This window comes from Melanerpes formicivorus, unplaced genomic scaffold, assembly GCF_026170545.1.
Source record: "Melanerpes formicivorus ecotype bairdi unplaced genomic scaffold, bMelFor1.0.p_v2 SCAF_11, whole genome shotgun sequence".
Taxonomy (NCBI): domain Eukaryota; kingdom Metazoa; phylum Chordata; class Aves; order Piciformes; family Picidae; genus Melanerpes; species Melanerpes formicivorus.
Window position 1 is genome coordinate 12,149,173 of NW_027142363.1, and position 19,352 is coordinate 12,168,524.

General features: G+C 38.8%; 1 protein-coding gene across 4 annotated transcripts in view; it reads left to right on the forward strand.

The window, feature by feature from the left end:
• The window catches only part of ITSN1 (intersectin 1), a 134,483-nt gene that overhangs the window by 37,674 nt on the left and 77,457 nt on the right, over nt 1–19,352 (forward strand). For 3 of the 4 annotated variants that reach the window (XM_068144553.1, XM_068144554.1, XM_068144556.1), the window contains exons 5-11: nt 7,648–7,808; nt 9,296–9,475; nt 10,097–10,190; nt 13,739–13,839; nt 14,370–14,433; nt 16,471–16,608; nt 17,475–17,590. In XM_068144553.1, coding sequence (XP_068000654.1) covers nt 7,648–7,808; nt 9,296–9,475; nt 10,097–10,190; nt 13,739–13,839; nt 14,370–14,433; nt 16,471–16,608; nt 17,475–17,590 — 854 coding nt within the window. The remainder of the gene's footprint in view (nt 1–7,647; nt 7,809–9,295; nt 9,476–10,096; nt 10,191–13,738; nt 13,840–14,369; nt 14,434–16,470; nt 16,609–17,474; nt 17,591–19,352) is intronic. The other variant, XM_068144555.1, reaches the window with a different exon arrangement.

A 19,352-nucleotide genomic window follows, 5' to 3' on the forward strand; every position in this document is an offset into this window, starting at 1 on the left:
ACAGCTTGAAATGTTCACTGTTTCTTGGTGAGTTTAGCAAGATCAAAACCTCCCTTACTGCATGTTACACATCACAAAGATTTCTACAATCTGCCAGTTTATTCATGCAGAATTGCAATTGTTTCTCCTCCAAATTATATGACCCTGCCAGACTTGGATGTATTACCTTGCCTAAGTTATTCATAATTCACATCAATTATATTACTACTAAAACTTTGGGTTTGGTATGTGCTAGTTTTCATTCTAGATTGGAAAACAGCAGCAGAGGGATGGATAATTTGACAAATCTGTTCACTTTGCCTCTGTTTGAAAGACAGTGTAGTTTATTGCAGTTATAAAAACTTTCTGTTGCAGGAAGGACTTTTAAAGGCACGATCTTCCTCTGCCTGGAGAAAGAAGAGAGTTGTTTTCTTACAGGGGAAAAAATTGCTTTGGAAATATGCATGCCTAAAAAGGGAGCTGGGTTTACATGACTTTTAAATAACTAATTTTCTTATCAAATTGTCTTCATCTTACAAGTATCAAATCTGGTTTAGTCCTTTGGTTAAGTCTCAGTGAAAAGTCACATGTCCCATTGGAATGTCTCTTGCCACTGAACTAAATAAAAATGCATTTTTGCCTTAAACAAGGCATCCCTTCTCAAAAACTGTACTGTGAGCATCAGCTTTAAATAGATGTTGACGAAACTGAGCAGTTGTAAATAGTCTTGACTAAAAATTACTTCTCTGAATTCAAATTTGCACCCTCTTGAGAGGGAATCACCACTAGTTCTGTAGTTGTCACAGAGACAAATCTTGCACTTTTATTTTTAAATTAAGCTGAACTAAAGCTTATTCATGCTGCCTTTATAAATCATAACAGAATCATGCAGACATCCCTTTCTCACTGTCTCTCTTCTTTCTTTGATCATCTCTGAATTCAGTGAAGTAACTGTTTAAGTAAAAATCTAGATCACTTGTTTATATTCCCAGTTGGAGTTAGACTGACAAAGCAGTGTCCAGTTCTGGGCCCCTCAGTTTAAGAAGGACATCGAAACACCTGACCATGTTCAGAGAAGGGCAACAAGGCTGGTGAGAGGCCTTGAACACAAGCCCTATGAGGAGAGGCTGAGGGAGCTGGGATTGTTTAGCCTGGAGAAGAGGAGGCTCAGGGGTGACCTCATTGCCCTCTACAACTACCTGAAAGGTGGTTGTAGCCAGGAAGGGGTTGGTCTCTTCTCCCAGGCAACCAGCATCAGAACAAAGGGACACAGTCTCAAGCTGTGCCAGGGGAGGTTTAGACTCGAGGTGAGGAGAAAGTTCTTCACCGAGCGAGTCATTTGTCATTGGAATGGGCTGCCCAGGGAGGTGGTTGGGTCCCCCTCCCTGGAGGTATTCAAGAGGGGATTGGACGTGGCACTTGGTGCCATGGTCTAGTCGTGGGGTCTGTGTTGATAGGTTGGACTCAATGATCCTCGAGGTCTCTTCCAACCTTAGTTATACTGTGATACAGAAAAGTAGTTGTGTAGTAAGACTCCTTAAAAAGAAAAAAAAGTAACTCTCCTTTAATTTCCCACAACCTGAATGATTGAACTCTCTTGATTTATCATTGAACATTTGTTTGTAACCTACCAGAAATTGCTGCTGTCTCACAGAAACAATAGATGTTAGACTGGTGGCAAGAAGTTCTTTGCAGCCTGCAAAGGAAGTCACAATATGTTCAAGACTGCATTGAAAAATGTGAATTGTTGTTTGCCTTAGGTCCCAGGAGTAAGATGTCAAAGTGGCACACTTGCTTTGTGGACTAATAGCAATATTCTAATGTTGTCTGTCTAAATCTCTGTTAATGTTGAAAGAGTTCTTAGTAATAAGCTCAGAATCTCTGAGAGAGATTACAAGCTGCTTCAATCAGTGTTCTTTTTTTTTTTTTCTTGAATAGATGGATTTTTTAATTATTATTTTTTTTTAGATAGCATCTGTTTAATATAGGAGGAGTAGAGGAGGTACAATGGTCTTTAAGGAAGGAAAGTTGTTATTCTGAGTTAGAGCAACCTGTAAAACCCTAAGTTTTCTGGTCCTAGAAATACGGTTGTGCATGTTGTGTTTTGGAAGTGTTTTCCTCTTAATGAGCCTAGTTATTTTGGATACAGTTGATGGTATTAATCTGAGTGCATTTGTTTCATAAAGGATTACTTACATCATGTATGTAGACAAACTTGTGCTAATAGAGAGGCTTATCAGTTTTGTTGGATATGGAAGTTCTTGTATAAAAAAATACAAGTGGGAAAGGAGCTGCAGTGGGGATTGGCCTAATGGGTGATTTGCCATAGTGCTTTCAGAGCTCTCTGTGGGAAAAGGAAGGCCTCTATGAGTTTCTAAGCACATTATCACATGAGTGAGAGAATTTTTATTGTATAAGAGAGCAGTATAAGTATTTTTCACTGTCTAATATTTTAATTAGAATTGAGTTGCTGGAGCTTCAAGAAATGCTAGCTAGTTAGCTGAAGTACTTGTTAAATGTCTTCTGCCTCAGGAACTGCTCGAGAGTATTCTGCAGTTGGTGTAATTGTTTTCTAGGATGAGACACTAAGGAGTATATCTTAATTTCTGCTATTAATCAAAGCTTCCCCAGAATTCATCTTCCTTAAAAATAGTAGTTTCATGGCTTTTAGTACTGAGAATTCCTGTGGCCTTTCTACTCATCATTCATGTAAAAAAAGTCTCTGGGACCTCAGTGAGCAAATTAGTGGAATTATTATGGTCTATCATTACTTCTTTACTGTTCTACCATTTACAAGTTTTGGAGTCTGCCAAGCTGGTAATCTATTCAGAAGCCTCTAAGTAGGCTGTGAATTGAGACTGCAGTGGCTTGGAAGGTAGCTGGTTTTAAGTAGGTAGTAATCTGGCTTTCTTCTAAAGCCCTTATAAATGGTGGCCTCAAAAAGCATCTTCTGTGTAGCCTGTCTCTCTGGAATTAAATGAGAACTTAATGAGTACCATCTGTTTTTCTTGCATTTAGAGTAACTTTGTTTCAGGACAGATTAAAGCCATTGATTGATTTACCTGTTTCTGTTATATGCTTTCCTCATAACCTCCTTAAATTTATGTCCAAGTATAGGAGCGAAAGATTATAGGTGGCAATCCTCTGAGTTGTAAGCCTTGCTATACATACATTTATTAAGTGACTGATACTCAAGGCCTAATTTCTCCTCTAATTATGACCAAGTTTTATAATGCAATATGGGATTGTTTGACATAGGAAAGTAAAGCTAAATAAATCCAGATTTTTGGAACTGCGAGGAGCTTGCTTTATTTTAACACTGTGCTGGTTTCATGGAGGTAGATGTTTTGTAGGTTAATCATAAGCATATCTGACTGAAAAAAACAGTACATGCTCAGTTTCTGAGCCTCATAAATGCAAAAACAATCAAGTTGTCATTGTATTCTGCAGAAAAGAGAAGAGAAAGGAGGATGAAAAGATCTATAGGGGAAGGATTTTGTCAGCACCTGACAAAATCTGCCCACTGCAGATGTACTCATTAGAAAAACCCTGTTATAAACACAGGCCTGCTCTATAGAATATGATAAATATTTAGTGTTGAATCCATTTGCTGTTCTGTGCTGGTTCCGGCCAGACCTTCAATGTAACAAATTTAAGGACTCCACATTCTTCCAAATTTCATTAGAAGCAGAACACTAGAATCAGGTAGTATTAGGTAATACTTACTGTCAGCTACCCCTTGCATTTAAGTTGCTGTTTGTTTAAAAGCGTCACCGTGAGCTAACAACGTGACACTAAATTCAATAACGAGAGATGAAAATTTGCCCCATTCTTGCTGTAAAAATGTTTATAAATTTGGGAGTGGGCACATAATTTTTTTTCCTCACTGAAATTGGTGATGTTAGTTTAAATAAAGCTGTTGTAGAATAAATGGGTTGAACAGAAGGTCAGATGTTAAATTAAAATCTACTAATGATTATGTGACTGGAGTTTCAGTTAAAGCAAGGAGACTGGTTCATATCAAAGTTTCTTATTACTGGGTAATTAATATTTTCTCATTTAGAATGCAAAAACTTACTGCATTCTAGCAGTATACTCTGTAAGTAGTTCCTGGAGATTCAAGGTCACTGACAATGTGATTTTTATTCTTACTGCATTTTCATGGCCATGCATGTAACAGATTGAGGGACCCCATCTGTGCTCCGGTAATGGAAAGGCTTACATTTTATAGATCAAAGTGTTTGCAGGTGTAAAAGCCATTTAGCTTAAACCAATAAGACTGTTATGAAGACAACTCATCTACTTACTTAAATGCAAAGATATAAGGAACATTGTGAATATGTATTTGAGCTGTTGGTTCTAGTTAGTCACTATGGAGCTGAATGGGCTTCTTGCTATGTTGAGGAGTGAGTCTTCTTTAGGAGGACTACTGGCTTCTTGGAGTGCAGTCAAAAATCTGCTAGAATAGGTTTATCCTGATCAGTTTCTCTAGCTTCGTTCCTGTAGGTATCCTCAGCTTGCTAGCTACTTAAGCCTGTTATTACCACTCATTTCCACTGGGCATCCAACAGAAGAATGGTTAAGCAAGTGCTGAATTAAATTTTCATTAAAAACACCACACATTTTCCTTGCTGAATATTTTTTTAACATTTTCCTTAGTTGCCTTTAAAAAGATGTAGTGCCTGCTTGTAAGCATCAATTAAATGAAGCTAATTATCTGCTCCTGCTTTCCATTGTTCTTAATACTCTGTAATTGTCTAATGAGGCTTTCCCACCCCCTGTATTCAATCACTGTGCATCAACTTACTTTGTTGTGTAAAACCCACAAAAGGAAGCACTGCAGAAAATACATGTAGCCATTAAGTTCCTGAAATTCTGACATGCCAAATACTTTTTGCTTCTTGAATGTTTCACTCTTTATAGGTGGTGGCTAGTGGATGTTATATGAACTGTTTTGATTGTAAAATGTAAAAGGGCTATAAAGAAGAAAATAAAAGCATACTGAATGATGCTGTTCCTGCAGCATGTTGTGAGACTGTTCCATGCTGTTGTTGAAAGAGAGAGTGCATATTTTTAATTATCATAATTAAACTGTTAATTCCTTCTGAATGAATTTGGGCTTTTTAACAGGAATTTCAACTTGATATAAACATTTGTGATTTAAAGGAAGTTTTAGTGAGATGCAAACATGGTTTTTTGGAAGTTTATACCCATTTATTGCCCAGGAGGTAAAACATGTGTACAGTGCATACATATAGTCTGTCTGTGGGTTTGCACATCATAGTATCATAGTATCAGTCAGGGTTGGAAAGGACCACATGGATCATCTAGTTCCAACCCCCCTACCATGGGCAGGGACACCCCACACTAGATCAGCCTGGCCAGAGCCTCATCCAGTCTGGTCTTAAACACCCCCAGGGACAGGGCCTCAACCACCTCCCTGGACAACCCATTCCAGTGTTTCACCACTCTCATGGTGAAGAACTTCCTCCTCACCACATAGTGGTTTGTGGTATGTACACCCCACTGGACAGAAAGATATGATGGAAGCTAATAAACTTTTAGCATTTTTATGTCTAGACAAAGCCACTGTTTAATTTGTTAAACATTAACAGAACATGGATAACTTCAATACCAAAATATGAGAAGTCTACTTTGTGTTCTAAACTATTTTCTAGAAGTAATTTTGTAAACCTCTAATTTTGTAATATACATTTTTCATTAACAGATACTGATACTTGCTATTGCTTAACACATAGAGAGAGCCTCCTTTTCCTGCGCTAGGGTTCTCCCACTTATCTCTTCACTGGTGTGAAGACAAAAACATTGTGTCTTCCACTTAAACTTAGCCTTCCATGACAGCAGGAGGTACCAATATGTCACTTGCTCTTCATGGAAGAGTGATCAGAAGCTGAGAATACAGAACACTGGAGTTCTGCAAGGAAGAGGAGATATGCTTTCCAGATTTGCACTTCTCTTTGTCCAGATTTGCCCACTTCCCATAGCTTCCCAGCTATGCACAACCAGGCCTCACTGCTAGGCCAAAACCTTCCAAAACCTGCCCCCAACGCTAGACCTCAGTAGGCTCAGGAGCAGGACAAACTGCACCCCCCACAACCCCCACCTCACCCGCAGCCTAATTAAGCAGGAAGAGATTAGCTTGCCCAGAGGCTGCAAACTCCCCCACAAACCAGAGAGGTAACAGCATGCATACTGGGAGAGGAGGGAGAAAGCTCTGATGTCTGGTTATATAGGGATTGCAGGATTTTGGGATGGAATAACAAAAATTGCAATATCCTGTGCCTCCCCCTGGACTGTCTAGCCTTTGGAGGACTATTTATTTCTATGGTAGGACACTTAGTCCTCAGCCCTGGAGGGTCAAAATTGGTAGAGCCTTGAGCAGCCTGATCTAGTGGGAGATGTTCATGCTTGCTGCAGGCGTTTGGACAAGATGACCCTTTGAGGATCTCTTCCAGCCCAATGCATTTTATGATTCTGTGACAGTGTACCGCTGTGAAAGTCTTTTACATACTGGGAAATGTGGGAGTGTCTCATTTTTGAGGAAATGGTTCTGGTGATCTAAACCAGGGGAGGCTCTTAAGATGTATGCTTGACCTGTGCCAGCCCCTGATGCCTGTTTCTTGAGTTTTGCTACTTTTTTTTGTGGTTGGAGTTGCAAGAGTTTTAATTTAGTGACTGCTTTGCCGCTGCATTTGCCTGGCTGTCTACTTACTTAAGTATCAGTTATGAACAACTGCCCATTTATTGCAGTACTTTTTTTTTGCTAACTTTTTGCATACTTGCATGAAAGCTTTCCTTGACAGGAATTTGATCAGAAATGAAGCTTTAGTTTAACTAGATCGCCCGGGGCCTTTTTGTTGTCGTGTCCATGACACGTAAATGCACATATGAATTAGAAGTGTATATTATTTCAATACTGAAGTGTGTGCTGAATACTTCAAATAAATACAATTAAATGAGCATCATGTTTAAAACAAAATTTGCACCTAATGGCATTAACAATGTGCATTTAGTGTGTTTTTCCAGTTTGCAATTGCAGGAATTAACATTCTCCTTCCCGATTCTCTCCCCTCAACCTCCCAGCCCTATTCCCTACTGAGTGTGGTTTTCCTTAACCACCAAACGCAGAAACAAAAAGCACACTGTTTGAGTCAGGCTGCTTCACGTGAAAACCTTTTCAAGGCCTAGGCTCAGTGTTTTGAGTACTATTGTTTAACTGAAAACACATTTGCACACCTGCAGATGTAATGGTTTTGGTGAAGTGCACAGATTTAAAGAATGGTTTAAGTGTAGCTAACCTACAGATTTGCAGACTAATTAATTTGATGCCCCGCAGTGCTGTTTGAGGCACTGTAGTTTTGTTTGTGTGATGTTGCAAAGTTTTGGTAGAACTACACTAATCCCTCTTCTCTAAGAGCTGAAAAGAGATTAAAAAAAAATTATGTATGAATCACTCCAAGAATGAAATCAAGAAACTCTCCGTTTAAAAGCTCCCTCATGTCTTGTTTCATGATTATTTTTTAGCTTGGTATAATAGAGTGGAAATGAATTAGTCTTGAGCATGCATGCCTGTGTGTACATGCTGCTTAGTCAGTTCTTGAAGTTCATCATTTAAGAACCTGACTATGAAAATCCTGTATTTTGTAGGGCTCTAGCTGACATGAACAATGATGGGAGGATGGATCAGCTGGAGTTTTCAATAGCTATGAAACTTATCAAATTAAAACTACAAGGTTATCAGCTCCCATCTGCACTGCCTCCTGTCATGAAGCAGCCACCTATTGCTCTGCCTAGTGCACCAGGATTTGGTAAGCTTTTTGTTTTCCTCCTTCTTAGTTTGTATTGTAGCAATCTTAAGTTGGATGTGATTGTTGTTTTGCAGTTCCTTGAAGAAACTACTACTAGGAAAAAGTACATGTATACACAGATTTAAAACCAAGACTTGCATATGGGTGCACATGCCCTAAAAAAGAATCTCAATAAGCTTTTAGCATCCAACCATCCTGAGTAACACGAGTTGCAATCCTGTTAACTTCAGATCTTAGGCTGCACCCTATATATTCCAAACAAAACTGTTTGCAGGAAAAAGCATGGATCAGGTAGCAGCAGGGCTAGTGCATTCTGAAATGACACTTTTTATTTAAACTGTTACCAAAAAGAGATCTCCATCTTTGTCAAGATTAGCTGTATTTTTCTTGGCATTTTTCAGGTCATGGTAGTAATGCACCCCCTCTGATTTTAATTTATGAACAGTTCAGTGCTGGAATTATCTAGAACAGCTGCTGATTCAGTTCCTGTGGTTAAGTGCTGCCAAGGTTGCTGCAGTTTTAAAGAAAAGAGTGGGGAGAATGAGATGATGAGAGGAAAATAACTAAACTAACCTCATGCTTGACACACATTCTGCTGTATTCTGTACTGAGACATTCTTCGCCTTTCTATTTGTTATTGCTGTGAGTCAAGTTGATTGGTGCCTGAGAATTCCTGCTGTCCTTAAGTGAATAGTGCACTTGATAAATGGTGTGCAACCTTGTTGTTTGATCAGTTGTTGCTTCCACAAGGTTTACAAACAGTTTTATTTCTGACTAACAAATCAGTAAAACTGAAGAGAGCAAATACTGGTTTAAGTGAGAAGAGGCATAATAAAATCAGACCTCCAAGAAAACCATTGAAGTCGTCTTTTCTTTCTTTCTTTCTTTTTTTCTCATTCACTGTAGACTTGATCTCAGTCATTTGCACACACCCTCCTTTTTCCCACTGGCATGACTAGACCTCCTTAACCTCCCTGTTATCCATGCAACTGTGCTTACACCTAAAATACCTCATTACTGTGCTTTACCCTATTAGCTTTGCACTGTTTCATCTTGACAATAGGCTGCAAGCAGTTATCCTGAAGCTTGTTCTTTTCAGCTGTGGCTAACTGTAGGCTTCGGGTTCATTACTCACTGGAAGTTGACAGTGCTGCTCTTCATTTAGTTCAAGGCAAACAATTCTTTTTTTCAGCAAATGCTAATGGACTTTTTGGTCAGTGTTGCATCCAGTATGATCTTATAAACATGCATTATAAAGTGATATGTTGTTCCCTCTGCATTGTTTTATGTTCCCCTGCTATGCTAATGGTGCAGTGGACTGTAAGAGCTCTTTCAAGGGGTATGTGGAAGCTTCCATTTCAATTTGCTCTTTGATTTACTGATTTGATTTGCTCTGCATTTACTGCTGGGTTGCAGGCTGCAGTTAAATAGATGTATATAATAGGAGTCTCTAAATTAGAAAAATTATCTCCTTTTCTTGCCCATAGGTATTGGGGGCATTGCCAGCATGCCATCTCTTACAACTGTTGCCCCAGTGCCAATGGCATCTATTCCAGTAGTAGGAATGTCTCCACCATTAGTATCTTCTGTTCCTGCAGCAGCAGTACCTCCGCTGGCTAATGGAGCTCCTGCTGTTATACAGCCTCTGCCTGCTTTTGCTCATTCTGGTATGCTACCTACTGAGACTGTTTACTCTCTTGCTCTTAACAAATTATATTGCCATTTTCTTTGGATCCAAAGAACAGCAGACAGGGAATTAGCCATTCTAACTTAAAGAATGACCTTGTGTAAGGACTGTACTTTGGTTTAGCCCGATGTTAGCAAACTTGTATAAAAGTTAAAAGAAGAAACATGGATATAACATTCTGTAAGAGTCAGTCATGTTCAGCAAAATATTATACCCTAGCAGCAGTGCAATAAATCTAGCTTGCTGCTAAGCTGTTGCCTAGAAATCAGTCCTCTCCTATCTCTTTATTACTATTGAAGTACTGCTCTTTGCTGGAACCGCTTTAAAATACTGGACTACATACAGTTTCTAACATTAATCACAGCATAATTTGCTCTCAGCAGGGTCAGTTTTGTATAACACTGCAAAAGCACAAAAACATGAGAGAAGTACCTGTGTGTTTTCACCTATTTTGTTAGATACTGTTATCTGAATGTTTTTAAAAGTGATACCCTCTAGAGAACCATAATGCTTGTACTTGTTAGGAACTAAATGTATGTCGTTGAAATTCCACAGTTAAAAATGGTAATACTAATAATTAGTGTTACAATCTTAATTACAGCCACATTGCCAAAGAGTTCTTCCATTATTATGTCTGGTCCAGGATCACAGCTGAATGCCAAGCTGCAAAAGGCACAGTCATTTGATGTGGCAAGGTAAGTTGGTATGGAAGAGTTTGTGTGTGTACCTGGTACCCCCAAATTGGAAAAAAACTACTTCTTTCTCAAAGTTGTTTTCTGAATTAATATTTAATGACAGAAATCCATTCCTTCTGAGATAGAATTTCATAGGCTGCTATGGTTTTACAAGGAGTGCTCCATGAGTAGCAAATCCTTGAAATGTAATAATTCATTGTTACAGTATGTTTGCACTATTTTCAAACTCTAGGATGATTTTAAAAAGCAAATTAGTTAATAGTTCTCCTATTTCAAATGTACTCCAATAGCTATTTCTTATATATTCTTCAAGCTTTGCCTGAAAAATCACCTCAAAAGTTTTTGGAAAGAGTCTATTGCAGTATTTATTTTGATGTGGAATAAACTACCAAGGTGGGAATTATAAAGATATAGTTATCTTTATCTTCCTGAAAACCTCACCCCAAAATTATGGACAAAACTGATTAAATTTTATTTACAGCTTCTATTTGGTTGTGAATTCTTCAAGGATGCTTATGGACAACTTTAGTAGAATTTAGACAATTCAGAAAATGGAAAAGGCTAAGCCACAAAATAGCTTTATCCCACTTACAAAATCAGAGGCAAGCCAGGACCCTAGGGAAAAGCTGAGTGTGCCAATTTTGACTCGTGAGGGTGGAGTAGGAATTTGGAGATGGCCCCTGGATTTCTCCTTGGCAGCTGCCTCCAGAACTGCAAGCTTTATAATCCGATTTGTGGATCATGTGGCATAAATCCAAAGGAAAAGGGACCCGCCAAAGTTAAAGTGTCCTTAGACACAGCTCCTACTAGGCAAATCTCATGGAGCAGTGCTGACCCAGCAGCGTGAGAGAAGCCACACTGCTGGCGTGCTTCCAGCCAACAGCCACACTTTATGGCTGGCAGGGTTGCTCAAGCACAGGGCAGGGAGCAGGACCCCCTCGGTAGACAGATCTGGGAAGAAGCCAGGTCTGGGAAGAAGCCAGGTCTGGGTGCTGCAGGCTAATCTCTCCAATTTCATCACGAATATGATGAGTCCCAGCCCAAAATGAGTCTAAAACGAGTGCCAAAACAAGTCCAAAAACAAGCCCTGAAATGAGTCCAACAGGAGTTCCAGAATCCTGACCACTTTCTGGTCACTCTATTTAAGATTTCACTAAACAATGTGTCCAGTGCCAATATATACTGGGCGCGAAGAACCCAGCCAATCACAGTTCCAGATCCCAGCACAGGCTTTCCCCAGGAGTGAATTCCATGTGAGGGACTTCAGCCACCGGCAGAAAGACAGACACCTTTTTCACTTTTTCCCGCTCAAGCCCCAGGGGGAGGGGAAAGGGGAAAGGAATTTCGTGGCTTTGTCTTCCCCCATTCAAACCTCCGCAGATGGAGTTGGGGGGAGGGGGGGGTTTGGAGCACCCTACAACAGTACTGTATTTTAATGTGGGCTGAAGAAATGTTTCTAATGAACGAAAAAAACCCACAAAACCTTCCTTAGAGGCAGTAAGATAGTAATTTCCCAAAGTCTTTATAAATCAAGCTTTCACACAGGTCTGTATTATGTATTTTTTTGCAAGGAAAAAAAATATTTGGGACTTCAGTTATATATTTTTTTTTTTCTGCAAGGTTTTCTTGTGCCCTTGTATTAGATAACTAACACTACTGATTTTTTTGCAAGTAAGATTAAAAATCTTTCAAAACAAACAATTCTTTTTGAAATCTACTGCTGCCAGGAACATAGCAATGATGCTCAGGTATAATTTCCAGAGGTACAGGAAGTTGTCTGCTTTGTCTGTAACAACACAGAGTATTTACAATGAATGAAGTTCAGGAAACTTCAGCTGAAATGGCTTCTAGATTTTTCACAAGAGGGCTGTCCTAGGTTTGGAGTTAACTATATCTGAATCTTGCTGGTCACTTTTATTACCAACAAAAGCCTGAACCTCAGGTAAGACAATTTCTTTTCTGAGGTGACATTGCATGTTCTGTGAGTCTTTTTGGGCTTGGATTAGAGCTTTCTTAGCTCAATTGCTGTTACTTCAGTAACTCTGAAACATCTGCCAGCAATGAAAGAGGTATTCCTTCACAGACTGCTTCTGTTGCTGAGTGATGAACTTCCCTGTGTCTTTCAGATTTTATTTTGGAGAAAACAGATAGCAAGGTTATTGACTTGCAGAGTTCATGGAAAGAGAGGAAGAAGAGCCAAGTCTATCAAACTGAAATGTAAAGCTGAAGTTTTGTTTTAGGGTTTTTTTTTTTTTCTACCTGAGAATTCTTTTTACTTTGAGGAGGGTGAAATTCAAAATTCTGTTTGCAGTGCTTTTATCAGTGTCTGCCAAGTCACCGGTAGTGAACTCTTGGCGTGCATGGTGTTTGGCATACACATTAACTAATTTGTACGCCAGCATTTTTTGCTCCCAAACTACCATTGGAGTGGCCATGAAGGAGAGCTTCATTGCTTACTATGTGGTAACCTTACTTCACAGATCAAGGCACGTATATATGTTAAGACAAAAGCAAGTTTAGTGTGCGGAAATTCAGATCTAGCAAAGCTGGTGAGGGAGAATATCACATGGGTAAAAGAAAGTTTAATTCCTATTTTCATTATTTTATTAAGAACCAGCTTGGTTTTGCTTTCCTCCTATGACAGGATATTATTGAAACACAATAGTTAGCAGATATAAAATAGGAGTATTAGCTGATTTGCATCTTTCAATGTGAGGCTAGGATGTGGGGTCAATTAGTGTATTTATATAATCCTCCTCATCTCAGCTTTGAAAGATCTTACCATGCTGTCTGTCCAGTGGACCTGGCAAAAGGGATTTTAAGGTTTTAGTTTATGGTGTTACAAAGGCTTGTTTAATCTGGCTTCATTTCCATCTCCCCCAACCTGGACAAACCTTGAATGTGCCTTGTGCCTGAAGACAGAGAAACTGTGCTCATGGTTTTTCAGTAGGAAGACTTGCCAGCATTCCAGCATGGGAAATTATAGCTACAAATAACAGCACTCAGCCTATTTTGTGAATAAATTTGAACTGCAAATATTACATTTGTCAGTTGAGTCCCATTATGAGAAATGTTGACTGCTTTCAAGTGTAGCTTCTTCACCCTTTTTTCAGCATATTTTATATTTGTTTTCCTTAATCAGCTTATGATTATTGGGCTAAGATGACCAGTTAAAGACAGGGTAATATGGGATACTACTTGCACTGACTGGTAAGGCATTTCCTATTATATTTAGGTAAAAGCTTTTAGCTTCTCTAAACCGTTTAGGTTACTTAATGCTCTGCTAGTAAAGGGAAAAAAAAACAAAACTCAAGACTGTCATTCAGCTTTACCAAAAAGACATCTTGTAAGACACTGAATCATGATAAATGTTTTCAAACAAGAAGTCAAACCTGTTGTGGTTTCAGTAATAGAAGGGCGTATTTGTGAAAACAACCATTTCAGGCATATAAAACTGATCTCTGTACAGCACTTCACCCTACCATATTTGTTAGCTTCATGTGAATAAAATTAATTTCCCTCTCTCCTTATCCTTTTTCTAATTCTAGTGTGCCTCCTGTGGCAGAGTGGGCTGTACCTCAGTCATCACGACTAAAGTACAGACAGCTGTTCAATAGCCATGATAAAACAATGAGTGGACACTTAACAGGTATTGAAACAGTTTTTCTTGTCTTCTTTTTAGAGCTGTAAAAGACCAATTATAATTTCATTTAGAATTCTATTGAGCTAGTAAGATACTCTCATCTCTGTTGTCACTGACAATATTTTTCTGTTTGAATCTCCCAACTGCTTAATGATTTTGTTTAGAAATGAATATTCATGATAGCTGGGATCATTTTATCACCTTCCCTTTATTTTCTGCAAAGCAGATTGGCACTGGGAAATGAGTCTTGGCAAGAGTACAATGGGTTATGTGAAAACTTGTGCAGCCATTTCCAGTGTGTAGTTCATCCACTGATGAAGGTGCCTATTGTTTCAGAAAGAAACTAGAATGGTGCACTGGCTTAGTTTTACTATTTCTGGGAGCATCTCCTTGTCTTTCATAGCTTTTTTTTTTCCCCCCTGAGTGATTGTTGTACAAAAGGGAAGGGTTAAGATCTGCTTGTGTAGTAGCTACCAGGTAATGCAAGCAAAGGAAAGCTGCTTATTTGTTTGTTAATCTTTGTTTTACTTTGTTAGGCCCACAAGCAAGAACTATTCTTATGCAGTCAAGTTTGCCCCAGGCTCAGCTGGCTTCAATATGGTAAAAATAAATCTATCAATTTTCATCAAACTGGAAACTGTACTTAAAACTCTATACTGCATACTGTGCATTTGTTCTGCTTTCCCAATCTCCTTCCACGTTGCTCTTTTTAATGTATAAATTTATCAAAGAAAACCTGCAGTGCTGTGCTTATATTAATATGAACTTCACAAAAGTAGAAATGAACATCTCTTACACAGTGCACACAAAAGTTTTTTAAGTTGGGTTTCAATTACAGGGTTCTTGGGCAGACCAGGTTTGTAGCCGTACGTGATACAGCACCAGTGAAAGTTATATGTTTGCACAGTTAGTACAAAAGCAAGTTCAATCCAAACCCATACATTCTTTGGGGCTTATCTGCCTTTTATGTGAGTTTCTAAGGGTTTGTTTCCAGGAGGCTAGAGTTACATGTATTTAAAATAATTGATCTAAAAAGCATTCATCTCAGCTTCTTTTTTCCTTCAACTTCTTGTTAGCCAAAGTTTATTATACTCTTATTGTCACATGGACATTTATTTCTAATTAACTTTTATACTTTACAAGTCTTTGTTTGGAAACCATTGTCCACTCAATAACTCATCTTTCTGCATGCACTTCTGTGTTGTTGTGAGTGTTCTATTGTGAGTTCTGACTTCTGTCTTGTTGCTCTAAGGTGGTGCTTCAGTTCATTGCAAAGCACTGATTTTTCATTACACATTAAAAAGCGCTCATTCCTTCTCCATTTCCTACGAAAGCTACCACATGGGGGGAAAAAATCATCCCAGTCATCCAGCAGATGACGAACCAAAAAATATTCTGCTTGTTGCTAGTATTTTAAGTAGGTTGTGTGGGCAAGGAAATGACATCAGCATACTCCAGGAGTTCTGAGCATAACTCTTTTAATCTCTGACATTCAAAACTGCTGAGTCTATTACTAATAAGAACTGATTTTACAGCTTTTGTTGTCCTAAGGATTGCTCCCTTCCTAAATACTTGCTCTTTGGCAGTGGAACCTTTGTTGCTGTTCTTTGGGACAAGATTTTACACTCCATTGAGATTGGATTCACTGACTCATAGACACACAAAGTGAAGAATTAATATGCAGCCTGTCAAGCTATTCTGTAGCAGTTATTTTGGTATTTCCATCATGAGGTTATCAACCCAGACCGACAGGATAGCTGATCGTGTTTGCATGATCATGTCTGCATGCTAGATTTTGATTTTACTGGCTTGTTCTTGTGCCCCAGCCTGAGAAGTTCAGTAATACTTGCATACCTCAAATGAGGCTGTAATTGTCTTCCAAATTTAAATCACACAAGCAGAGTTCTGTGCCTTGAGACATCAAAAGAATGCATCAGTCGCTTACCTTTGATTTTCATAGTAGTGTGGGAGATTTTCCTGCATGATGAGGATGCAGCATGCTAGAGAAGAAAAGGTGATGTGTAGGCTGTGAAATTTTGTCCAATACTGCCTTACCACGAGTAAAAACATCTTGTTCATCTGTTGGAATACTGGGTTTAGGCTATTCAGATGTGTTAGACATATTGAAAATTGTGGAATATGATGCTAAAATGTTTTTGTGCCTGTCAGTACCAGAACAATAATGGAATTTGTTTGAATGCAAATGCATGCTCTGGTATGTGTGATAAGAGCCTTCAGGAAAGGAGGAAGAAGGAGACCAAACCAAAAAAACCAGACCAAACACCTGAGCTGATTCTTTTCTAAATGGTTCTGTGTAGTGGGTGTGCACAAGGTGTTGAAGAAAACTCTGCTAGTTAAAGTTGCTGATATAGCCCTATGGTAGAGGCAGCACTCAGAGTACGTTACAGTAAGCTGAAGCCATGCCTATCAGGATGGTTTCAAGGCAGACCTGTGAGAATGTGGGGAATAGTGAAACATTTGGGGTTTGGGTTTTTTTTTGTTTTGGGGAAACAAAGTAGTGTGGAAAAAAAGTGACAATTTAAATTAATTTAGAACTGAATGCATTAAAACTCTGCTTTTCAACAGTGATTTGTCATATTTAAGACTTCACTTATTTTTTGCCTTCCCTTTAAAAAGGAATCTTTCTGATATCGATCAAGATGGAAAACTTACAGCTGAAGAGTTTATTCTGGCTATGCACTTAATTGACGTAGCCATGTCTGGTCAGCCGCTGCCACCTGTACTGCCTCCTGAGTATATTCCACCTTCATTTAGGTAACTGGCTAGAATTCTGGAATCTCACTCCTAAGGTTTGCTTTTATTTGGGAAAGCCATCCTGTGAGTGTAAAGTACTTCATCTGTGACCCAGAGCGCTTTCTTGTTAGGAAATGCTTGTCTAGCTTTTTGGTTTTCGTACAAGTACTGGATGCTGGAATTAACAAGAATTTCCTGTAAAAATACAGTTTTGGCCAACATTTTATGCTGGCATGCTTTCCAAAACTTACTTGGTCTGGCCATGTATATTTAAAGTGTAACAGTTTGAGCTTATACTTCTGTAGAGCAAATGGGATGCGTTAGAATTCAAAATATGCCATGAATTTGCACTCTAGCAAATTCAGATGTCTTTTGGCTTTACTTCTGTTTCTTCTTTTCACTTTTTCATGAGGGCTGGGTGGGAAGGCAATAACAACAATGAAAAGAAATATTTGCATAGAATCATAAGTTCATATTCTTTAAGTATCCTCCTGAAGATTAGGATTTTTTTGTTTATTCCATGTGAATTCTTGTTCTTAGCTTTACAAAAGAGAGGTCTTCCTTTCTCTTTCCAACTTTTGCTATAGCTTAAGTTGGCATGTTCTGACCTTCAGGCTGGTCACAAATAAGAGACCTTGGGAACAGCATTGTACATGTCTGAAGGTTGCATGGTGCTAGGTTTCTGAGGTCACAGGTGTGTGGGACTCTGGACAAAGCAGTTATCTTAATGGCAAAGACTGAGTGAAATCCTCTGGGTAACACTAAAGGAACATTAAATATCATTAAACATTGCGTCATTACATTTAATTTATGATTTAATTATTAAATTATGTATTTAGCAAGCATAGGTTCTCTTAAGCAACTTGGAATTATCCTTTTATTGACAGAAGAGTACGCTCTGGTAGTGGCATATCTGCTACAAGTTCAGGATCTGTAGACCAAAGGTTACCAGAAGAACCATCATTAGAAGAAGAACAGCAGCAACTGGAAAAGAAATTACCAGGTGAGCAACCAGAAATAGAGATGTGTCATTTACTGTTATCGGCAGGTTATGTGATGTGGAGTTATAAAGGTTTTATTAAGAAAAGTTTTATTTCCAAATCAGTTTGTAACATGGCAGAGTCATAACTAAGACATTGCTTGGTGCATCTGATTCCTGACTGTTGAATGATCTGTTCTGTTATTGACCATGGAGAGGTTTGGGCTGCTGAACAGATGCAATGCTTTGCAGTCCTGTCATAGGACTGCAATGAAAACTTTTTACTACCTCCATCTTCTGGCTTAGGTGGAGCCTAGGGACCTGTTCTGTGCCTCTTTGATCACAGTTTGCATCTAAGTTCATGCTTTAGAAGACTTTCCAGAGTTGCACCAATGTCTTTCCACAAGTCTGTTAACCATTTTAGAGCTCATGACTCTGTGTGTTTAGTTAGGATTAATTTTATTCTACATGTACAGTACTCCCTATACATTGACATTTGAATTTCCTCTGGTTCTTCACTGCCAGACTGCAAAGTTTGGTGAGATTCTTCTAAAGGTCTTCATAGTCAGGTTTTTATTTTAATAGTGTGACTCTCTGTCATCATCCCCAGAAGCTGTCTCATTGCTTTCCAGTCTCTTCCAGTCCACTGTAACACATTGAACAGCACAATTGCTAGTAGAGATCTTTGAAGGAGGCTACTGAAAAAATTCTCTCATTGTAAAAGTCAGTAATTTATTTCATCCCTCAGTTCTAATCTTTCTGTTGTTTTTGAGTTCCTTTTATCTCATTCCATACCAGGTGAGGTCAGAGGATCTGCATGTGGGCATTTCAGTTACAGCCCTGTCTTTGGTTTATATTTTATAATGAACTGCTGAAGGCAGTCTGCTGAGTAATTGCTGCCTTGTAGGACTGTGAAGGGATATGGCAGGAACTGTTGAAGCAGCCTTTGCTGAGGTCTCACAATGAAATGTTTGGTCACAGGTGATGTGACTCTTCTATACCTGGCTCTTTGAGGCCCAAGTCTTGTGCCTCTGAAATCAGGGAATGCTGTTTGTAGTGTCAGGAAGATCAGCTACTGCCCTGGCTTAATTTCTGAAGCTTTGAAATCATGCAAGTGTTCTTCTATAGACCTAATCTTTTTCAGCTTGCTTATTGGTTCAATTTGGCCTGTTAGATTTGAGAGGCAGATCTTTACTGCATTGGTTCTTAACATGGTATTCTGTTTAGTCATCTATACTAACTCTCTGTCTATTGCAGCATTTGCTAATTTGCCCAGAGTGGGAGTAGGTTGGCTTGTCTGTAGCTTTCAGGATCATTATACCGTCTTTTCTTAAGGATTGCTATTGCACTTGTCATCTTCTAGTCTTACAGCACTGACGTTGATTAAAGTGTGGATTGCACAGCACAGCTAGTAGTTAGTGAATTTTGTATTTGAACTGTGATTAGCATTGTCTGGGTTTGGCAGCCTGTTACTCTTTATTTTTGTTATTTGTTTTATTTTTATTTTAAAAGCATCTCTGGGCTCAGTGAAAAGAGAACTAATGTTCTTGAGGTACAGATTTTTTGTTTTCATTGTAGAGATCACTTCTAATAGTGAAGGTCATCTAGCTTCTTCATTGGATTTGCTAAAAATCTTGCTAGCCACTGGGATTTCATTATGTTGAAACATTTGAAAGAGTTCTTATTGTTGGTATTTATAACCTTTTAGAAGCTTTCCCTTGAGGATAGTAACACAATCGAATCGATACTTATTTGGAGTGTCCACACTAGCATCTCAGGCAGCCAG